General features: G+C 42.2%; 1 protein-coding gene across 3 annotated transcripts; it reads left to right on the top strand.

The window, feature by feature from the left end:
• The first annotated feature begins 4,750 nt into the window (after positions 1 to 4,750).
• Positions 4,751 to 16,287, top strand: LOC135882507 (holocytochrome c-type synthase). Of its 3 annotated transcripts, none has more exons than XM_065409436.1 (7): positions 4,751 to 4,851; positions 6,313 to 6,474; positions 8,290 to 8,441; positions 11,978 to 12,126; positions 13,360 to 13,479; positions 15,100 to 15,186; positions 15,427 to 16,287. In XM_065409436.1, the coding sequence occupies exons 2-7, from the start codon at positions 6,360 to 6,362 to the stop codon at positions 15,623 to 15,625; spliced, it is 822 nt and encodes a 273-aa protein (XP_065265508.1). In that variant the 5' UTR covers positions 4,751 to 4,851; positions 6,313 to 6,359; the 3' UTR covers positions 15,626 to 16,287. The 3 variants fall into 3 exon arrangements, with proteins under 3 accessions (XP_065265508.1, XP_065265509.1, XP_065265510.1); XM_065409437.1 differs by having other exon boundaries at positions 4,751 to 4,834; XM_065409438.1 differs by lacking the exons at positions 4,751 to 4,851; positions 6,313 to 6,474 and adding an exon at positions 6,579 to 6,637.
• Positions 16,288 to 23,436: the final 7,149 nt, after the last annotated feature.

The following is a 23,436-nucleotide window of genomic DNA, read 5'->3' on the forward strand; positions in this document are numbered from 1 at the left end:
GGAGCATGAAGGTCTGATTCTCTTGTTTCAAAGCCTGTGGAGTGGAGTATTTTAGGTTAGCTCCCCTTGCTTATCCTACAGGATTAGAGCTTTTATTTTTTTTTATAAAAGAACACCATCAACTTAAAAATCACACTTCTGTCTGAAATTTGTAATACCCAAGATTTCTATAACTAAGATTAGAGGGAAATGATTTTTCAGTTTCTTTACTTTGTTTACTTTACAGCACTTTTTGTACAGACAATTTAATTGTTTTAATGATAGTCTGTTTTCACCTTGGTGTATTTGTAGCTCTTCCTCACAGCAAAAAAGATGAGACTTTTTCTTTTATATATATTTTTAAAAGTGATTAAAATGGCAACAATTGGTAAGGGAACTTGGGTAGGTATAACACCTGACACTCTTTCTAACTCAATTTTTGAAACTGTCCACATTTCAAATTGTGGCAGTGTTCTTTTAATGAGATAAATTCTAATCTGGCAAGGTTAGTACTGGAACTTGATCTTCTTATAAACAAACTACTTTTAATTTTAATGGGTTTATTGGACAGTTACTCCTACCAAAAATGGGAGATCGTGAAACATATTTGTAATTTGAATGTGTAAAGCATGTTTCTTGACTTTCTCCTGTTGCATCTAGCAGTATATTGACCATTTTCCTTGGTAAGTCATTGGTGGGCAGTCTTATAGTCTCATTAGTTTTGTATCCCTCTCTTCCTGCTCCATTTACTTGCATATCTAGGTTTTACCATATACAGGAATAAAATTGGAGTTGGGGGGGAAGAGGTGGTAGTAGTCTTTCAAGCTCTAGCTTCAAAATAAGCACCTATGTGAGACACCAAATTGCAATGCTACTCACAGTTGCTTATAATCATGCTTCCTTTGTGAACTCCACTGTGCTCATTGAGCCTGGGTCACCCCTTGGTGAGGCTTGAATATGCCTATAGGATTTGGTGGCTCCCTCAGCTTACCCCTTTCATGGATATGTGTGTGGGGGGGCACCTGCTTGTGACACCAAATTGAGATATCTCTTGCAGTAAATTGTGCAGATCTGTAATCCTTCTGCTCCTTTCTAACATGAGCAAGAAAATAGTTAACAATGTTGACATTTAAATTATCATCTCAGGAATCTGAGGCAATGTCTATATTAGGAGTGCTTTCCTGAAGTAGGAATACTAGGCTATACCAGCAAAGCACTCTTACAGTAGGTCCAGCTATACAGGCAAAGCTGCAGTTTGTACTGGAATAGTAAAACTGCTCCCTACAAACAAAACAAACTGTACTGCTAAAAGCAAATGTTATTGGTATAACTGCACCTGCACTAGGGGCTTCTGCTGTCATGGCTATATGTCAATCAGGGATCACACCTCTTCACACCCCTTGGCCAATATAACTATGCCAACAGAAGTTACTCCTGGGGGAATTCTGTGCCAAAAAATTAAAAATTCTGTGCACAATATTTTAAAATTCGGCATATTTTATTTGTCAAAATAACACAATATAATCACGCCAGTTTCAATTATTTTGATAATTTATTTCAAAATACCCGTCAACAACTATGTCTGTAACAATACAGACAACAAAAAAGATTCAGGAAATGTTTTTTGACAAATAGATTCCTTACTAGGTATATTAATACAGAACTTTGAGTAATGGTTCATTTAAACTACAATGCAGAAACATATTTCCCGCACCCCTCAGAAGCAGTGTAAATGTTGGGGAGTCAGGGGTACTGGAGGAGCTGAGGGAAAGGGAAGTAATTTCTGGGAAGGAGCCTGGGAGTGAAAGTGAGGGTTGTTGGGTGTTGGTGCGAGAAATATGAACAGGGTTTTTTTTTTGGGGTGGGGGGGAGGATTGTTGGGGAGCTCCTCTGCCCATGCAGACCCTGGCTGGCCCCCAGCCTCTCCCATTCAGTCAGGCACATCTGCCCCTGTCCCCATGTGTCCCTTTCTCCCTGCCCCCCATCCCCATGTGTCCCTAGAACCCCCCCACTCAGCTACCCCCAGTCCCCATGTGGCTCTGCCCCCCCCCGCCCCTGCATCCCCACTCCTATTCAGTCCCTGCTCCAGTCTGTCTCCCCAATAGCCCTTCTGAACCCCAGTCTATGTGACCTCCCAGCAGCCCCTTGTGCTCCGCTCTCCTGCCCCCAATATCCTGTGCCTCCTCACCTGGCCCCATGGACAGTGCACGGTGAGGAATGCAGCCTCTGCTCTCTCCCTATCAGCTGCTGACTGCTAAGGCCTGTGAGTGGTAAGCCAGCTGCCTCTGTTCTGGTGCCACAGCAGCCCCGCGTGAGCGAAAGGCATAACTGCAGAGCCTCTCTGGCAGAATGTATTTTCTGCAGAGAAAAAAAAATTGCAGGGCACATGAATTGTGTGTGCGCGCAGTGGTGCAGAATTCCCCAGGAGTAAGAAGTCTGTAGATGTAGCCTGAGTGAACATCTCATTGAGATGAATGTGGAGTGCATGTCTTTCTGAGTTATTGTTCCAGGCTCTGTGTAGGCTCTAGTAGACATCTCTGTACTATTTATAGAGTTCAGATTTTTTAATTTTTCTGTGCAGTCATAACAGTGAGAGCCTTAATCTATTTTTTTAAACTGAATACTGAGATTCTGGAGAAATAGGTAGTAGCCTGAGTACTAACTGAATCTGAGCCCTGACATACATAATCACATTAGCAGATGTTTTGGCAAATTTCAAAGCAATTGGTGGGGCATTGACCCCTACATGAATCATAAGGAAGTCACCCACTACACTAGGTCAGAGAGCCTATCCCAAAATTGAGAGAGATTTGGTATTAAGGAAGAGGCTTTCCTGAGTGCCTCTGAGACAACATCCATGCTTCCTCTTTATAGTACTAGTAGATGAGTAATACTTGTGTTTCTGTTTTGCCATACACAATGAAGTAGGTCATGACTGATCCATATTTTTCCTCAAAACAAATGTATTCAAGTGGGTGGCCTTAACCGAGCATGAAAGTTGCCTCTTAAATGAGAGCGCTCTGGTCATTCCTGTTGACCGCTAGTAAGGCTAGAACCAGAATATTCTATAGCTATTTTTGGTGTATTCTGTTACTAGTCACACTTAACTATATAGGGTAAAATGCATCATCTAGTTACATTCTCTTTACTGCTTTAAATTAAAACTTTTTCACCAGCAGGAAAGTGATTGGGATAGTTTCCTTCTTCCATAGACAAATATTTTGGCATCCAAAATGCTAAGTGCTCAATGCACCACTCCCACATTGTCCCTCCCTCATTTTTTTTTAAACTCCGCCTCAAAAAAAAAAAAAAATCCCCCCAAACTGGCAGGTGTGTTGATTTCAGCACAAGATTTTGTGGCTTGTGTACTTGGATTTTTTTTGTAACTTTTATAACTACTACTACATTGTTAAATAGGCATTTCTCTTTGGTATAAACATAAGGTAAATACTATCTCTCTCTTTCTCAACCTGAAACTTCATCTGAAATGTAGTAGAATAGCATTGTACCCTCAGCCAATAGCAATGTAATGTGTTTTGATTTCCTAGTGATAATTTAACTATGTTCAGTTACACTTTACATGTTACTCTATCATAGTAGTAACCTAATTATTAAATTAAGAAATAGTAGTTGACCTAGAGAATTCATCGTAACAATTTTCATGCTACACGCTTAAATGCAAGGGGAAGAATTGGTTCCTTATGTAAAAGTCTGCGTTAACCTTTCCTGCTTCGATCTGCATTGCAGCATTTTTAAATAAGCTGCCCATTTCCACTTGTCTGCGAGAACGGAATCGAGCCGAGGAAGCAGTTACACAAATGAGAGGTTTCTTCGGCTATTTTAGGTTATAGGGGCTGGGCTACCTTTGTAAATCCACGAATAGTACTGTCATTTTCCAGCTTCCACGAAAGCTGAAGGAGCTCCAATTCTAAATTATTATGAAGTGTTGTATTAGGTATTACAGAGATTGAAAACAAAATCAAAGGCTAGTAGGGCAGGAAATCCAGCTGCGCAGTAAACACAAATTTAAAAAAGTGCAGAGGGGAACGAATCACTCAGGTCAGGCCTCGGGGATCCGCAGCTAAAGGAAGTAACTAGGCAGCCCCTTTAATATATGAGGCGTTACCGTTTCTAACCACCCTGCGGCTGTTCCGGGCTGGCCGCAGCCTGACACCACTTGGGAACAAAGGGAGGTGTTTACACGACACTCCTTTTTAAAGCAGTCTGAGGGCTGGTCTACACTAACCCCCCCACTTCGGACTAAGGTACGCAAATTCAGCTACGTTAATAACGTAGCTGAATTCGAAGTACCTTAGTCCGAAGTTACCGCGGTCCAGACGCGGCAGGAAGGCTCCCCCGTCGATGCTGCGTACTCCGCTCGCCGAGCTGGAGTACCAGCGTCGACGGCGAGCACTTCCGGGATCGATCCGGGGCACTTCCGGGATCGATCCAGGATCGATTTATCGCGTCTTAACCAGACGCGATAAATCGAACTCAGAAAACCGATTGCTTACATCCGGACCCGGATGTAAGTGAAGACGTACCCTTTGAAAATACCTCCCCGCCGGCTGCTGGGTCTCCTAGAGCCGCTCCGCAGCACGTCCCCCACGCGCACAGGCAAAGCTCAGCGGCTCACCCGAGGAGACGGGGCGGGGCACCGCACAAGGCCCGCTACTGCTCCGTAGACCCCGCCCCTTCTCTCCCACCTCTCAGCGCGTTGGCTACACCGCCCCTTTGTCTTGTTTGGCGCATGCGCAGATTGAGCGGCGCATGACGGCTCGCGCGAGAAGCAGCGGCGCGCGTTGGGTTCTGCTTGCCGCGGTGGGGGGCTGGTAGCCGCTGCCGGCCGGGCCGGGTGCGTTGGATGTTGAGGTACCGGGGCTGAGCGGGCGCGTGGGCCGCTCTCCGGGGAGAGGCGCTGGCCGGGCGGTGCAGGGGCCAGGCAGGAGGCGGCCCTGACCTTGCCATGGTCCCGCTGGGAGGAGCGGAGGCCGCTGGGCTCGGGGGGCCTGGCACCCCCGTGCTCCTGCCGCCGACCCGAGCGGACTCGGGGCTCTGGGCACTCGTAGTCCTCGGGCCCCCTCGCCGCTCCGCCAGGCCGGCAGGGCACCGCCCGCAGGAGACCCGCTCTGTGACCTCTACGTGCCTCTGCCCCTCGGGCTCCCTGAGCCGCGCTTGTGTTGGGACTCGGGGCTGTCTGCCCCCTGGGAGGCCGGGGCTCTCGCCTCCCCCACGGCACTGCGAGGGGCGCCCCTCTCCGGAGCGGATTAGGGCCCCACTCAGACCTGCGCTCCCGCCTGTTCAAGCTAGGCCTTGGGTCACGGCTGGATGTGTACGGCCCCATCACCGTAGTATCTAGGCACCTGCTGGAGACTCGCACACTTGTTCTCCTACCAACCCAGGGAGGTAGAGAAGTATCTTCCCCGTTTTACAGCTGGGGACCCGAAGTGCAGAGAAATCTGGGTGACCTTGGACAAATCACTTAAATCTGGCAGAATTAGGAGTTGAATGCAGATCTCCCAAATCCACGTACAGTGCTTTAATCTGAAGACTGTTCTTCTCTTCAAATTAGGCTATAGTACTGTGAAGGTAGAATTTAACCTTACACATAGAATTAAACAAGCAGTTTTGTTGATATAGGAAATAGCATAAAATTTAGTTCACTCTCTGTTACAAGTATTAATTCATTCAGGTCTAAAAAGAACAGCAAAAGGAATTATTTTTGTCACCAGATTTGGTACATGTGGCAGTATACACAGAGGAAACAGATGCCTAAGGAGGTGCTATTTTTAAAGATACTCTTCAGAGTAGACCCACACTTACTGGAGGTCACATGGTAATTTGGGGCAGAACCAGACTATAACCCATGACTGTCATAAAAATAATAGTTCTGATATTTTTTTGTTGAAGAATGAGGGACTTGGAATAACATTTTACTTTGCTCTGATATAGCTCTGTAGATAGGTTCTTGGACATTTGCTAAAAAGCCAGATATTTTGCTGGTGTTTATGAATTCATCATTAATTGTAAATGCTGAGTGTTTAACTATTTATATATGCTGACCATCCTATGCCTGTTTTTTACTTTAATTTCTTTGTAGTGACTTGCTGTGGAAAATGTGTTCATGATTATAATATATGGAGATATACCTATCTCATAGAACTGGAAGGGACCCTGAAAGGACCAAGTACTGATTTTGCCCCAGATCCCTAAGTGGCTCCCTCAAGGATTGAACTCATAACCCTGGGTTTAGCAGGCCAATGCTCAAACTACTGAACTATCCCTCTCCCCCACTATGTTTTAGTAAGAATTGCCTATGGTTTTGTCTTTTAGATGTACAATTTTTTCTCTTCAAATCTGATCTAAAATTAGAAGTTGTGATGGGTTTGTCAGCTTCATCTCCATCTGTTGCCGTTCAGTCAGCAAATATATTTGTACACCCTCAGACAGCATCTCCACCTTCAGAATGTCCCATGCATCAGGAAAAAATGGAAGGTAACTACCTGCCAAAATGGAGTGAAACAAAATCTAAACCTCAGAAAAGTGCTTTGAAAGATATTTGGCAAGGAAGGAAAGCTATTTATCAGCAATGGAGTATTAGTATGACAAGTGTCTTCCTTCACAAAAATGCAACTTGCAAGTAGTTGTATTTTTAAAGGTAAAGAGGTGTGAGTTTCTTACCAAGCTGATGTGTAGGACGTCTAAAGTTGTATTTCTTACATTGCTATAGTTATTTGTGTCCTCAACTACAGAACTCTGAACTGAGGTCTTGGAAGATAAGAAGAGCTGATTCCCAAATGCATTCTTAAAATGTGTAGGCATATACTCTTTAAGTCTAGCTAGTCTCAGTGACTTGAGATCTTTTAAACTGTAAATGCCAAAAGCTACTTTAATTTAATCTTAAAGTTTGGGGTTCCACAGTTAGTCATTATAAATCAGGACATGCAGAAGACTAGGTTCAAACAGCAATATTTGCATAGCTGTGTTGCATACCCTGTAGCCTTATGTATATACTGTTGCAAACATTGTTAGACTACACATTTAATCAGAAAAACAGAAGCAGAAAATACAGTATGTTGCAAAGCAGCAGAGTTGGTTTTCTTTTTTTCCCAAACCTTAGCATTTGCATTTCCTGACTGTTGGTAACTAACGATGAATCTTAAGTTGCACAGTTTTTAGAATTCTTAAAGGTAATTAAAAATCTTTAATGTGGTCTTAGCATTTAAGATGCCTCAAATGCTTTGGGATGTAGAAATGTATGTTCTTGAAGTGTGTGTCTTCTCTGAAATGACTGTAAATATAGCATTGTGAAATTCTGTCTGTTTCCCTATAACTTCCAAATTTGACACCCTTAGAGAATTTGGATGGCTATGAAGTTTGGGGGAAAAATCCCAATAAATTCATGTTTGAGCAGAAACAAGCATGGAAACATCAGTCCCAAATAAAGTGGATTTGAATATGTGGAAAAGGTTTTATAATAGAAACTCTTCTGGAACTTGAACTTTGCAATAATAATTGTGGGAGTACTGTTTTTAAGGAAACTTCATCACAGTAACTGTTACAGATTCTCCATTCAGTTAATGACCTGCTTTTTTATATCAAGTGATCACAAATTAGTGTTTTAACTCTTCTCTATTAAGTCTGTTTTTTTCATCATTCCCTCCTTAGGCCCAGATCCTGCAATCTCATCTGCACAGGCAGACCTGTAGAGAGTCTGAACTAAGTCAGTGGGGCTCCACATAGGATCTGGGATTTCAGGAACAGGGTTTTTGTTGTATATGGATGTAAAAAAATAAGGTTAATTATTTTCAAGTTGCTTGGTGTCAGCATTTAACAAGAGACTTTGGTGTGTTACTTATCAGATGAAATCTGTGGATATCATTCTTTTAGGAATCATCAGATTACTTACGCAAAAGCTGCAAAATTTGTTATTGGCAATTTAAATTCAAGAGACATGTTAAAACTATAAGCACAGGAATGAAAAAACTGCCAATTCTTTGACTGACAAGAGTACTTGTGTCTAATTGAAACTGTCAATATCATTATGTTGCTGTCCCTTAAAAAATATGAAATAATATTCTCTTGTTAAGAGGAGGTTGGAACCATTGCTCAACTGAAAAGAGCAAAAGGGGGGTGGATGGGTGGGGGGGAGGGTTTGGTTTGTATTTACATTGTGGTTTACTGAGCTCTAAGAGAATTGACTTGTGTACCTACTTGCACACCATGTTCTTCCCTTTCCAAGTCCCATTACATTTGATTATGAATTGTATTTTTGTACTAATGCATGGTTTAATGCTTTCTTTATTTCAGGTTGTCCAATGCACATGAAATCTCCTGACCAAGGTGCTGAGAACCAAAATAATAATGTTCCTGCACATCAAGAACGAGCATATGAATATCTGGAGTGTCCTATGAAATCTAGTACATCTCAAATGAAAGATGACATAGATCCAAGAAATATGGTAACTTTTATGTAGTCTGTGTGTTGTCTTAAGGCCTGTTCCCTTCTAAAGTGACTATGTAAACGAGATCTCAGTAGTAGCACTGGCACAGACAAAAGAACTATCCATGTTAAAGCTGTTGTTCTATCTTTAATACTGAATTTCCCGGTCATGTATTTGTGTTGCGAATACACTTGAAGAGAAACTGCTGAATACAGTAGTTAAGGCCTAAAATTTGATCTACTTTTAAAATCATTCCACTTGGGTAAGGAATGCCCTCACGATTATAAATGTCTACTTTACGACAAAGACAAGATGGCCCATAGAGCCACTGCTATGTGTGTGTTAAGGGTTCATTTAATATTTCCAAGGCTGACAGGGATGTGAGCACTGTGGTGTGTTAGAGCTCATTATTCAACTGATGGAGTTGCTTAGATGGGTCTTTTGCAGGGCCTCAGCAAGGTTCTCTCTGTTTAAAGTAAAACTGTGATGTAGAGCTTTGGGTTTCAAGAGGAGAAAAAGGACATATGGCAGTCTTAGGCATGGATGAGGAGTACCAACTTCAGAAGAGAAATAGTTATTTCTTCAAAGGGTCATGCTTTTTGATGTCTGTAGTAACTGTTTAGTTATATTGTGATTACTATGTTATAGTTATACTGTGTTAGTTAGTTATACTGTGATTACTATGGAATGGAAATCTATCAACCTCATGAAGAAACTTGCACAAGTACAGACAGATATCATCTTCCTTTCTAAATGCAAACGGATGGACATCATACCAAATGGACTGAAGGTGAAAAATCCATTGCTATCTACATACTTCACACACCACAGTGAGAGATTATGCCATACACTATCAAAGAAACTGAGGAACCACCTGATCAGCATCGTATACAGCAAACAGGAAAACATCAAAAAAGAGCTCTCCAACCTAGAGACTTTCATTAATAACCAACCTTCCACACAAATGGACTTCACTAAAATAAGACAGGAGATCTACACTTCACCTCTCTACAAAGGAAAAAGGACCGTAAGCTGTCTAAACTCCTACCTGCCACATGGGGCCACAACAGTGGTACCCCTAACTCACCCAGCAATATCATCAATTTATCCAGCTACACACACAACCCAGCAGAAGAGTCTGTCCTATCTCGGGGACTCTCTTTTTGCCCCAGCACCCCCACGAACATGATACAGTTCTGTGGTGTTCTGGAAGCCTACTTTCGCCGCCTCCGACTCAAAGAATACTTTCAAGATAACACTGAACAGCGCACTGATACATATATACCCTCCCACCAACAACACAGGAAGAAGAACTCCACATGGACTCCTCCTGAGGGTCGAAATGACAGTCTGGACCTATACATAGAATGCTTCCGCCGACGTGCACAGGCAGAAATTGTGGAAAAACAATATCGCCTGCCTCATAACCTAAGTCGTGCAGAACGCAATGCCATCCACAGCCTCAGAAACAACCCTGACATAATCAAAGAGGCTGATAAAGGAGGTGCTGTTGTCATCATGAACAGGTCTGACTACCAGATGGAGGCTGCCAGACAACTCTCCAATACCAAATTCTACAGGCCACTTTCCTCAGATCCCACTGAGGAATATACTAAGAAACTGCACCATCTACTCAGGACACTCCCTACACTAACACAGGAATAATTCAACATACCCTTGGAGCCCCGACCGGGGTTATTCTATCTACTACCCAAGATCCACAAACCTGGAAATCCTGGACGCCACATCATCTCTGGAATTGGCACTCTCACTGAAGGACTATCCGGATATGTAGACTCTCTGCTCAGACCCTATGCCACCAGCACTCCCAGCTATCTCCGTGACACCACAGATTTCCTGAGAAAATTACAATGCATTGGTGATCTCCCAGAAAACACCATCCTAGCCACCATGGATGTGGAGGCTCTCTACACAAACATCCCACACACAGATGGAATACAGGCTGTCAGGAACAGTATCGCTGATGATGACACTGCACAACTTGTTGCTGAGCTCTGTGACTTTATCCTCACGCACAACTATTTCAAATTTGGTGACCATATATACCTCCAGACCAGTGGCACCACCATGGGCACCCGCATGGCCCCACAATATGCCAACATTTTTATGGCTGACCTGGAACAACGCTGCCTCAGCTCTCGTCCACTCATGCCCCTCCTCTACCTACGCTACATTGACGACATCTTGATCATCTGGACCCATGGGAAGGAGACCCTGGAAGAATTCCACCATGATTTCAACAGCTTCCACCCCACCATCAACCTCAGCCTGGACCAATCTACACGGGAGGTCCACTTCCTAGACACCACAGTACAAATAAGTGATGGCCACGTTAACACCACCCTATACCGAAAACCCACCGACCGCTATGCCTACCTTCATGTCTCCAGCTTCCACCCCGGACACACCACACGATCCATCGTCTACAGCCAAGCACTGAGGTACAACCGCAACTGCTCCAACCCCTCAGACAGAGACCAACACCTACAAGATCTTCACCAAGCATTCTCAAAACTACGATACCCGCACAAGGAAATAAGGAAACAAATCAACAGAGCCAGACGTGTACCCAGAAGCCTCCTGCTACAAGACAAGCCCAAGAAAGAAACCAACAGAACTCCACTGGCCATCACCTACAGTCCTCAGCTTAAACCTCTCCAACACATCATCAGTGATCTACAACCCATTCTGGACAATGATCCCTCTCTTTCACAGACCTTGGGAGGCAGGCCAGTCCTCGCCCACAGACAACCTGCCAACCTTAAGCATATTCTCACCAGCAACCACGCACCGCACCATAACAACTCTAACTCAGGAACCAATCCATGCAACAAACCTCGATGCCAACTCTGCCCACATATCTACACCAACAACACCATCACAGGACCTAACCAGATCAGCTACAACATCACCGGTTCATTCACCTGCACGTCCACCAATGTTATATATACCATCATGTGCCAGCAATGCCCCTCTGCTATGTACGTTGGCCAAACTGGACAGTCACTACGTAAAAGGAGAAATGGACACAAGTCAGATATCAGGAATGGCAATATACAAAAACCTGTAGGAGAACACTTCAACCTCCCTGGCCACACAATAGCAGATGTAAAGGTAGCCATCTTACAGCAAAAAAACTTCAGGACCAGACTCCAAACAGAAACTGCTGAGCTTCAGTTCATTTGCAAATTTGACACCTCAGATCAGGATTAAACAAAGACTGTGAATGGCTAGCCAACTACAGAAGCAGTTTCTTCTCCCTTGGTGTTCACACTTCAGCTGCTAGCAGAGGACCTCACCCTCCCTGATTGAACTAACCTCGTTATCTCCAGACTGATTCTTGCTAGCATATTTATACCTGCCCCTGGAAATTTCCATTACATGCATCCGACGAAGTGGGCATTCACCCATGAAAGCTTATGCTCCAATACATCTGTTAGTCTTAAAGGTGCCACAGGAGACTCTGTTGCTTTTATGATATATCAAAACACTTTTGGCTCTGAGATTTTGTTAAAGTAATCATTTGTGTTTAGATGCCACCGCCTAATCAAATGCCATCCCTGAATCAACCATTTCCACTATCAACTATCCGAGAAGAGTCTTCCATTCCTAGAGCGCATTCAGAACAAAAATGGGTTTATCCGTCAGAGCAAATGTTTTGGAATGCTATGCTAAGGAAAGGGTAAGTAAACTGATTTTACCCAGTAGAATGTGTGCTAGCCTGAAGACTGCAAAATAACTCATTATGCGTTGATATTGTAGGCATTTAATTAAGGGGTTGATGGGCTCCAGGCAGTAATCAGCTTGTTCAGAGAAGTCCGTATCCTTTCAAAACGTTTTCCGAGGAGTAAATTGGTCTTAAAAACTTGGTCACTATGGATTTTTGTTTAGTCTTTTTTTATTTTTTTAAACTAAAGTTCCACCATTGTGAACATTAGATCAGGTCCACTGGTGTTAGCAACATGGAACCCCTCATGTAGACCAGGCTTCTGTGTGTGTCAGTATCCTAAAATCAGTTAGACATTCACTAAACAGGTTAAGATAAAATGATGTTAAAAATGTTGGTGGCTGCAGGAGCTTTGGTTATAACTATTGGTTGCCTAGTGTTGACTAGTATAGAAATTAAAATGGTTTTAGCAATAGTGCGATTTCTGTGGTGGTTTATTTATTTATTTATTTATTTATTTTTAAAGTGTAGACAAGGCCTGAATGAAGGCTCTTAGCCTAAAAAATGCTTTGGATCAGTAATGGGAGAGTGAGACAAAACTCATTTTTTCATACAAATAATACATGTTTAAAGTGTGTTCTTGTTGAAACTGTCATATTTAAACTTATCTTTTGAAGGTCCAATTGATGATAAAATACAGTAGTTATTTATAGCACTGTATTCAAAGTAGTAAAACTTTAGTCCATGTATTATAAACCATCTTAACACTAAGGGCCTGATCCTGCAAACCCCTATGCAGATGTTTAGCTTAAATGTAAGCTCATGTATATGTGTGTGTTGGATTAGGGAATAAGAGTTATTTGTACATGACTCTTAAATGTATTAGATAAAGAAAAAAATTATGTATCTATCGAAAATGAATTTGGGTTGCATCCTACACACAATTTTCTAAGTGTTGTGAAATGTAAACTAACTCTAGATAGCTTTGTCAACACATTCCAATACCATGACTTAGCTCATGCTGTTTATTTGTTCAAACTGTGATTAATGTTAGATAACTATAATTTGTACATAGAAAGATAAGTAGTTAAGAGGACTAAGTAGGGGACTGGAAGCTAGCAATGCATGACTTCTGACTCTGACAGAGTTGCTCTGTAATCTTGGGGCAGATCTTTTACCTCTCAGGGGAGATGGGGAATTTAAGCTCCAATATTTGTAAAAAATTCCAAAATAGTGTTCCTTTCTTAGATGGCGGTGGAAAGACGATGACATAAACCCCAAAGATATGAATAATATTATCAAGATTCACAATCAGAACAATGAGCAGGCTTGGCAAGAGATTTTAAAGTGGGAAGCTCTTCATGCTGCGTAAGTACATTTGAGATGAAAAACAAAAAATTGCTTTTGTTCTTGCTACTGTAAGTCTTTAAAAGTTGGAATGGTTTCAATTTATCCAGAAAATGACCTGATGTTTATAATTCCAAGACTTTGAGACTTGTGTGTTTTTTGGATGTAGTACCAAAATCCCTTAGTTAGGAACAAAGGTTTAACAAGATCTAGTGACTGAAAGTTTGTCAGCAACGTTTTTAAACTGGAAATAAGATGGAAATTTTTAATGGGTTAACTAACAATTGGAACATATTATCAAGGATGGGGTAAATTCTCTATCACCTGGAGTCCTCAAATCAAGATGATCTATCTTTCTAAAAGATATATTGTAGTTCAGCCACAGGATGGGGGGCTACATGCAGGAATCACTGGTGAAATTCTATGACCTGTGATATGCAGGAGATCAGACTAGATGATCATAAATGCCTTTCTGGCCTTAAAATCTATTGTATTAGATCTGAGATGCACTTTGTGCAGGATATTGGTGGTGGAGGCTATCTGAAAGCTGGTTACGGATCCCGTCATGTGCGTCAGTATGCTCCAGTCTCTCAGAGTAAGTTAGAATAACCTAGGGGCTGCTTTAACTTGTGCTGGAAATATATGGTCATAAAACTGGCATACGGGGTCAGACCAATGGTCCATCTAGCCCAGTATCCTGTCTTTTGAAGGTGGCCAATGTTATTGCTTCAGAGGGAATGAACAGAACAGGGAAACTATCGTGTGCTCCAGTCCCAGCATCTGGCAGTCAGAGGCTTAGGGACACCCAGAGCATGGAGTTGCATCCCTGACCATCTTGTCTAGTAGCCGTTGATGAACCTTTCGTCCATGAAGTTATCTAATTATTTTTTTTGAACCCAGTTATACTTTTGGCCTTCACAACATCCCCTGGCAAGAAGATCCACAAGTTGACTGTGTGTTGTGTGAAGAAGTTCTTCCTTATGCTTGTTTTATATCTGCTGCCTATTAATTTAATTGGGCAACCTCTGGTTTTTGTGTTTTGTGAAGAGTAAATAACACTTCCTTATTCACTTTCTCCACACCATTCATGATTTTATAGACCTCTATCGTATCCCCCCCAGGGAACCATATGTCATCTGAGAATCAGCAGAGCTCCACCTTACCATCTCCCTCTGACACACCCTCTACACTGGGGTGAGCGGCTATTTGGTGCAGGATCCAACTTTGCCATTTTTACACCAACTGAGTGCTCCCCTGCTGTGGGTAATGCTTGGCCCACAGTCTCCTTCTACACTTGAGTGGTCTATTCAGAAAAGAAAATCTGGCCCAGTGTAATCCCATTGGCCAGAAATGATCTCTAGTGTTTTCTTCCGTAATGGGTACTCTTATTGCTGCCCTCCCCGATGGAGATACCGCTGAGATATGTTAGGTCACACTGTTACTTTCACATTTACTGAGAGCTTACTGCTGACTTGTAAATGTATTTTAAAGTAATAAAGTGTTTTATTATTTGAATAACTGATTTTTTTACCACAACTTTTTCTAATAAACAATTTATGTATCAGTAAAACAAGTTCTTAAACTGTACGTTATCTGTCTTAAAACTGAAAGTGTCTTTTTAATTGCCTAAAATATATTTAGGGAATGCCCATGTGGACCATCGTTGATCCGGTTTGGAGGTAAAGCTAAGGAGTATTCACCCAGAGCCAGAATACGCTCATGGATGGGGTACGTTTGCAGGACCAGAAATTTTTTATTTTTCCTTATATGTTGAAATGTGATGTAGAAGTAGATTTTTAAAAATGTTTTAGAAGTACAGTTTCAACTTATATTTACCAGAACAGAGGCAGGATTTTTGAACATATATTGTCGTAAAGTAACCTATATAGTACATATGACTTGTGCCCATTTTATGAAATGTCATCTTGATTTAATAGCTGGTGTTAATTTACTGCATTCTCTTTCCAGATATGAACTTCCTTTTGACAGACATGATTGGATTATTGATCGTTGTGGGAAGGAAGTCAGATATGTTATTGATTATTATGATGGTGGTGAAGTAGATAAGAATTATCAGTTCACCATCTTGGATGTCCGTCCTGCATTTGATTCTCTCTCTGCTGTGTGGGACAGAATGAAAGTAGCTTGGTGGCGTTGGACTTCATAACTACACTGAATCTGTGTTTTCTCAAATTGAAGATGAGCTGCCATTTGAACTTTAAATAAAGATCATAGTAACTGTGCTTATCTTCATTAACCAACATTGTCCTTATCTCTGGGGGGAAACACTATGCAGTTTTGTATGAACAGATATTTCATACCATCTTTAATTTAAAAGTAAGGTACATGCTTTTCTCTTTCTAGGTTTATTTCAGTGTTCAAGTTCCCTCGTAGCTGGAAAATCTTGTGTGTACTTCACTGTCAATTAAGACTAAACTACATAAAATTAGTGACTCACAAAGTGCCAGGCACAATGGGGCCTGACCCTGATTGAGCCTTTAGGCACTAATACAACATAGATAACAAAAAGTGGGAGTTTTGTAAATGTTTTTACTTGGTCATTAAAAGTGGTACATGGATACCATGATGGTGGGTGTGGTGTAAAAGTCTAGGTAGATAATTTATTGTTGCAAACTAATTTATATACAGTTATATACCAGGTATTTTACTCATCCATATCTAAAGCTGCTGAGATTATTTCAGTCGGACTAACTGTTTAAATAAAAAATATGGCATGTGAATATTTTTAAAGGTATGTTAAACTGAAACTAATGTAGGAAGAGTTGTGCCATTATCTTCAACAGACTTTTTTTTTTTTTTTTTTTTTTTTTTAAAGAAAAGCAATTAATAATTTGAAACACTGTGATGGTTACTTTTTCTTTTAAAATGCCGCTTCTGTATTGTATTCCAAAAAGCAGGAAATAAAATGGACATTTCAGAGTAGTTCAGTTTCATTTTTGAAGTTATGAAAAATCCATAGGGTTTGAGTTAATTGAATATATATTTAAAAGCCCATTGTCTTCAGTGGGTATTACATGGACACAGTGAAAAGCAGAACTAAGTCGTGTGTGAAATTTTAATTTTTGTGGCGAGTAACTGCCTCTCTTAAAGAAAAGATAATAATTGGACACATTGTTCAGTTGCCACACATTTTGTGGGGTATATTGTTAAATTAAAATTTCTAGCCAGTGTTTTGCAGATTTGGTAGACAGTAAATTACTGTATGCTGAAATGTGTTGTCATGTAAAAGGTATAAATGTAGATTATCAGAAATGTTAAGCTATTGATTTGACTTGCTCTTCTTGCTATCATAACGTAGATACACCTCTACCCTGATATAACACTGTCCTCGGGAGCCAAAAAATATTACCGCGTTATAGGTGAAACCGCGTTATATCGAACTTGCTTTGATCCCCCGGAGCGCGCAGCCCTGCCCCGCCCCGGAGCGCTGCTTTACCGCATTATATCTGAATTTGTGTTATATTGGGTTGCGTTGTATCGGGGTAGAGGTGTATTTAAAATTACTTATTGCATATGGTGTAGCAATTTGAACAATCTTACATGTGTATAGTAAGGGAAATTACTTTGTAATAGTTTTCTAACTTGATATTCCCTATAAATCATACTTTGGGGTTCTGTGGCACTAGGAGCTCAGTGTAAAGCTTAAATTAATCCTCCCTTTCCTCCTATGTCCTGTTCTTGAGACTGATCCATCCACACATGTCACTTTGGATTGGTAGGAGTAACTGAATACTATGTATTCTAGGCCCTCTAGTGGGAAATTTCTCCAATATTACATAATCCTAACTTTTGGATGAAGGGCTGTGTGTAATTGGATTTATATAGGAAACTACCTTCAGAGAGCTGCTTTGCAATCAACTGACTTTCACTTCATCAGGAAGTAATCTCATATCGCTCCTGCTTTGAAGGTTGTAGTGGAGACCACCTTTGTTGTCCAGAGGAAAAGTTCCCCCTTCAGAGGCTTCCAGAAAGTATTCCATAGCCTAAAGTCTAACGTAACTGAGGTGCTTTTTCTCTCTCTGTCCGTGTTCAGAATAATCCTGTTCTATAGTCATCTGAATTGAAACCAGTTTTGGACAATAAATAATCCACCTGAGATTTATTTACTATTGTGCAAGAAAAGGCAGAGCTACTAGGAAGATAAGTGGACAGCCGATGTAGGGTTTCATTTGCTAGTGGAAGGGTTACAAACACAACATAAGCAGTCAAGTATCAGAGGGGTAGCCGTGTTAGTCTGAATCTGTAAAAACCAACAGAGGGTACTGTGGCACCTTTAAGACTAACAGAAGTATTGGGAGCATAAGCTTTCGTGGGTAAGAACCTCACTTCTTCAGATGCCACAGGACCCTCTGTTGGTTTTTACAGATTCAGACTAACACGGCTACCCCTCTGATACTTGACACCATGCAAGGCACTGCATTTAGCCGTATGGAATGGAAATCTATCAACCTCATGAAGAAACATAAGCAGTTGAGATTAGCACGTGGATACTCCCTGTATGATGTGTCCTCACACCTTACAAATACGTTTTGATAACTTGTGATACATACAGTCCTGATGCTGTATGTCTCATGCAAAACAGAAAAGGTAGCAATACTTAAATCGGTATTCAAAAACTTCAAAAAAAAAAACCACCCTCACCTACCTCATTGATTGCAGAAACAAAATGGCTTCATTATCATTGAAGTATTCAATGAAGAACCAGAAGATGTCATCTACACCACTACTTGAGTTTACCTGTCTTCTAGTATGCTCCACTGGCTGTGTATGGATTCAAGTTTATTCTTTGCAATGCCTGAATATTATTACTTAAATGTGATATCTTGTCATTTGATTCTCTATTTGAATAAAGTGAACTTTTTTTACTTTGCTGTTGTAATATTTTCTAGTTTTAGACCCAAGCTGTTAGTGCTGGTGATGGCTTTTCCCAAATTTGGTGATTAATGAAATGATTCTATTTACACCCTGTACTAGACTAGCCTTTCTACGTCTGTTACGTAACTACACAGAACTGTGTCAGAGCCTTCGTTGGAGAATATGCTCTGCATATATTCAGATGAGGAGGGCATCTGAGAAGAGCTAAGAAGTCTGCTCAGTATTAGCTTGTAGTAGTAGCAGATATTGAAGCAAGAGCATATATGTAACGGTTGAAGATTTGTCGAAGATTCACCATGTGTAAGGGGAGTGCAGAGGTCTGAAGTGATGCACGATCAACAGCAACCAAATTTCCAGTTCTACTGGAAAGAGGGAGATTCTATAAACTGAGAATTTAGGTTCTGATTCAAAGCACATAAATCAGTGGAAAGATCCACTGATTTCAATTACCCCTAGGCTAAGTCTACACTGTTTAGTAAACCTGGGTTTAGATTTAGGTTTAAGCCCAAGCCATCTACCGTCCACACACAAATCAGACGTAAGCCTGCAGACTCGGACACCATATCGATCTATACCTGAATCTTGCTGCGATGTGGTCCAAGCCCTGGGATTTTGCAGTGTAAATGCAGCGCAAGTCTGGGTGGCCAGACTTGGGTCTGGAGAGTCTGCTAAATGGCTAATGTTATTCCACAGTCCCCTGGGCCTGTTTCCCAGCCCTTCAATCCCAAACTTTCCACTCAATTCTTAGGAACCGGACGCAACCTCCTGGTTTAAAGACAGCTACTTGGCGTTTAACCCTTTAGTTTTGTGCAGACTGCTCAATGGAAGTGCGCTGCTAGCTGGTCAAAGGAACACAGATGGATTCTGATTAATCTCTGGTGCGGTGCAAGCTAGACATTCAACTTCAGCCAAAGCACAAGAGAGGATTGTGTCTACAAAGCTATATCTGAGTGTCTGGGGGGCCTTGGGGATTGACCAGGCTGGAGATCAATGCAGAGAGTGAACTACCGGAAAATCAAAGATGATAGCACCCTTATAAACCTGCACTTACAGGCACCACCGGAGGACAGCTACCAGCTGCTGGATGAAGGTCAAAAAGTGAACCTGGGTGAACAGACACGGGTTCATGAAGATGGTAGGCAGAACACCTACAGCATACCCTGGTCTGTATTCAGAGGAGTGGTTTGGTGATGGCCCTGGGAAGCAGCTTGCAGTGGAACTGGCAGCAGAGAAATCACCAGAGCCTGGTAAGTTTCTGCTACAAAATATTTTACTGTTAATATATGGATTGGAGGGTTTTCTGACTATGGACCTATTAAATTATTAATACAAGCTGGGGGCTTAGTGTGCTTCCATTCAGAGCAGAACCCACTCTGGGAACTGAGGAGGGGGGAAAAGTGGATGATTCAGGTGATGGCTGGACCATGTCACAGGTAATGAGTGCTAGTACATGAAACAGTCAAATATACCCAGTAAGCAGGTTGGGGCATTACAATTGAGCCTCACATACCCCTCCCTGGTAATACAGCACACCCTTAAAAGTCAGCTATACCTGCACTGTCCTGGACAGCCTGTACATGGAGAGGTTTTTTTGTTTTTTAAAGGGGGGGCATGAGTGTATTTGGTCCATAGTTGGCTGAAATAGGAATCTAAACAGTACTGAGGTGTGTATATAGTTCAGAGCTGCCTATACTTTGTGTCCAAACTACAGCAGCTGCCTGTGTGCTAGGGATCCCAATGGCTGGCAGCCGGGTCTGTGCGTGGATGCAGGGTACTTGTAAGGAGGCTGTACTATGTCTCCATGCTAAATCATCATCTTGTTGATTTTTACCAAGAATCTTCACCCATTGCTGGCTGGGGATGAATGAAAACCTCTCATGGAGTAGGAACTCCAGATGGTTAGTTATGCACCAGGGCAGGGCCTACTTATTAGGGCTGCCTCTAGCTCACATGCCCCTTCCTTTTGGGGATGTGCTGGTCAGCCACTGTGCCTTTGCATACACAGATGGCTGTGTTCCACTGGTCTGGAACAAAAGTTCCTGCTTCCACCTGGGGACCTTCAGAATATCAATGTACACCAGAGCTTGCCCAGCACAAAGGATTGTAAAATACTAGCTAGTGACAAGGTCCCCTCATATGACACCTCCTGTCCTGCCCAGAAAATAATGGTGGGGATTTATTAATCATTTTAATTGAATTTTGTAGGTGTATGTTACCATGATGTGTGATGATTTTCAGTGTTCCAAAGGATGTCTAAATTGGCCAGTGGTTTTTGTGTGAATGACATAAAACCCATTGATTAAAAAGTATCATCTTCTGACCTTGAATTGAAGCAGCTCCTTTAAGAGAGTAGAAAATGTAATTATTTTGTATCATGGTCAGATAATAATGTGCTCTTTTATTTTCCTTTCAAGGCCTCTCAACTGTCACCTCTGAATGGCACACACGTAAGCTAGGAACCTGTGGGAGTGGACCCTCCAACTATAGGCAAGATGAGTTCATGGGAGAGGTTCTTGATAAAACCAATCAACAGATTGAGTGCCAGAAAAATAAGGATGCAAGAAAGATGGGAAAAGAGACTGCACACTGGGAGGAGAGAGTGGCAGCATAGTTCTAGGAAAATTATGGCAGGTTGAGGGAGGAAGACAGCGCAGAAGAAAGAGCTGTTCAAGCAGTTACTTGCAGTCATGTCCACCTGACTGCAGGCTCTAGTGCCAGCTCTAGTTCCTGCTTCAGCCATGCACACTGAGTTCCCTCCACGCTATCAGACTGTGGCCTTTGGATGATTCAGGTGTTGGCTGGACCATGTCACAGGTAATGAGTGCTAGTACATGAAACAGTCAAATATACCCAGTGCATTCCTCCACTCCAGTCCTGTTGTGGCCCCCATGACAAAAATGCACTAGAAAGGCTGAAAATAACAGAGACAGGTGTCATCCAAAAATAGTTGTCCATTTCATTGTTAACATGCACCTTTCACTGTTTTTGCACTGTTTAGCTATTGTGTTGTATGTTATGATGGCAGCTAGCCTAAATTTCTGATTTTTACAGTGCCACGTTGTATTTGAAATAACGTATTGACTTTTCACACAAGGCTTCATTAGCAAGTTGTAATTATATGTCATGAAGTAGAACTTCATCACGGTAATCCATACAATGTGGGCTGATGTATATGTCCAGTCTCAATAAAATTCAATAGATGTCATCACAGTAATCCATAAGCTGTTGCTATGTACATTGCCAGTTTTTATAAAATACACTAACAACTCTGTATGTGTCAGCATAGTGAGCACTACACTGTGTGTAGAAGTACATTACAAGTGTTCACAAAATTAATAATACATACATCTCCTACAGCTGCCCCACACCCACAAACAGCACAATTAAAAATACCATTTAATTCCCCCTCATGCATGGGACCATGCAAACCCATTGTGGGCACACAAAACATTCCTGATTTGTGTTGCATGTGTGGATCCAGCTCCAGTAATGACAGGTGCACTTTCTGGCTGTGTGTACTGGTTCAGCAGTCCAGCAGTGTCTTGAGTCCACCCCGGTGAAAAGATTCTCCTTTCTCCTCAGATATTGTACCATCATGCTACAGCTACTGAGTGTGTAGTTGAACCTTCTTTTGCCAGGTCTTCTGAAATTCAGGGTATTGTTTCAGAAGTCATGGCAAAAGAATTAAGTGGAATTCCCCTAAAATAACAGTGAGAACTCCATTTCTAACAATGTCATTCAGTGGAAATAATGTCCCAATTTGTCCATAAAGATAAAATCCCAATTTCCAGACACTCTTGGCATCATGCACCTTGCCGCTGCATCCCATGTTAATGTCCATGAATCTGCTGCTGTGGTTGACCAGTGCCTGCATAATGGTGGAGTGTGCAGTTTATGTACTCATGCTTCTTGTGGAGGGCAAACTGAGAATATGAGTCCTGTCAATGGCCCTGGTGCAGTTTGGAAAGCCCATTCTCTCAAAGCCAGCAATTATTTCAGAAGCATTTGTAATGCCCACAACCTTTGGGTACATCATACTCCTGATTGCCTCACAAACCTCTGTCACAACAGCCTCCACAGTTGACTTGCCAACTCCAAATTGGTTAGCCATTGACCTATAGCAGTCCTAGGTAGCCAGTTTCCAGATGGTTGTATTGACTCATTTCTGAACTGGCATAGCCTCCCTCACGTGTGTCCTGGTGTTAGAGGGTCATGACAAGCTGATCAAAAACCTCCAGGAATGTCTGCTTTTTCATGAGAAAGTTCTGGAGCTGCTGCTTGTCATCTCAGATCCACATAATGATGTGATCCCACCAGTCTGTGTTTATGGCTCTGCTCCAGAAGCACTGGGGAATGTGAGGTTGTGGCAACAGGCATGAACCGCATCAGTTGGGTCATGGCTGCCATGTCATTACCATCCTCTGAAATCTGCCTTTGGCAGATCAAATATCACTGCCAGTGTGTCTCAGATGCTCTGCCTGATTCCTGAAATAGGACTGACAGTGTGAGCTGAAGAAGTTATTCCACCAGGTCAGGGTTCATGTTGATAGCTCAGTGGTTTGAGCATTGGCCTGCTAAACCCAGGGTTGTGAGTTCAATCCTTGAGGGGGCCACCTAGGGATCTGGGGCAAAATCAGTACGTGGTCCTGCTAGTGAAGGCAGGGGGCTGGACTCGATGACCTTTCAAGGTCCCTTCCAGTTCTAGGAGATAGGATATCTCCATTAATTTATGACTCCCAGCTGCTCTGTGTGTGTGGATCCAGAAATGGCTTAGCTGGATGCGTTGGGCTGGTCAACTTCTGGTCAAGTTCAATGGGCTGGACAGATAAATTCTCCCACAAACCATTATGAACCAAGCCCTAGAGTGGCTACAGCTGGCAAGAGCACTAGGAACCCTGGGATAAGCCCCCAGAAGTAGAAGTTTTGATGGGTCTGCGTAGTGCAGCATGGACATGCCAGCATGGTTGTGAGGCCCAGCTTTCCAATGCAGCGTGGATGCTCAAGCACAGGTTTGGAAACACCAAGTCTGCAGGCATAGGTCCCACAGACCCAGATTTGCTAGCCAGAGCCTTACTTTTTTCA

The sequence above is a fragment of the Emys orbicularis genome, chromosome 8 (genome assembly GCF_028017835.1).
Source record: "Emys orbicularis isolate rEmyOrb1 chromosome 8, rEmyOrb1.hap1, whole genome shotgun sequence".
Lineage (NCBI taxonomy): Eukaryota > Metazoa > Chordata > Testudines > Emydidae > Emys > Emys orbicularis.

What these genes read in the sequence shown, in the direction of transcription:
- LOC135882507 (XM_065409436.1), top strand. Translation starts at nt 6,360, where the DNA reads ATGGGTTTGTCAGCTTCATCTCCATCTGTTGCCGTTCAGTCAGCAAAT. An exon ending in ACATAGATCCAAGAAATATG is followed by an intron (nt 8,442 to 11,977) that starts GTAACTTTTATG and finishes ATTTGTGTTTAG; the next exon opens with ATGCCACCGCCTAATCAAAT. An exon ending in TGGGAAGCTCTTCATGCTGC is followed by an intron (nt 13,480 to 15,099) that starts GTAAGTACATTT and finishes AAATATATTTAG; the next exon opens with GGAATGCCCATGTGGACCAT.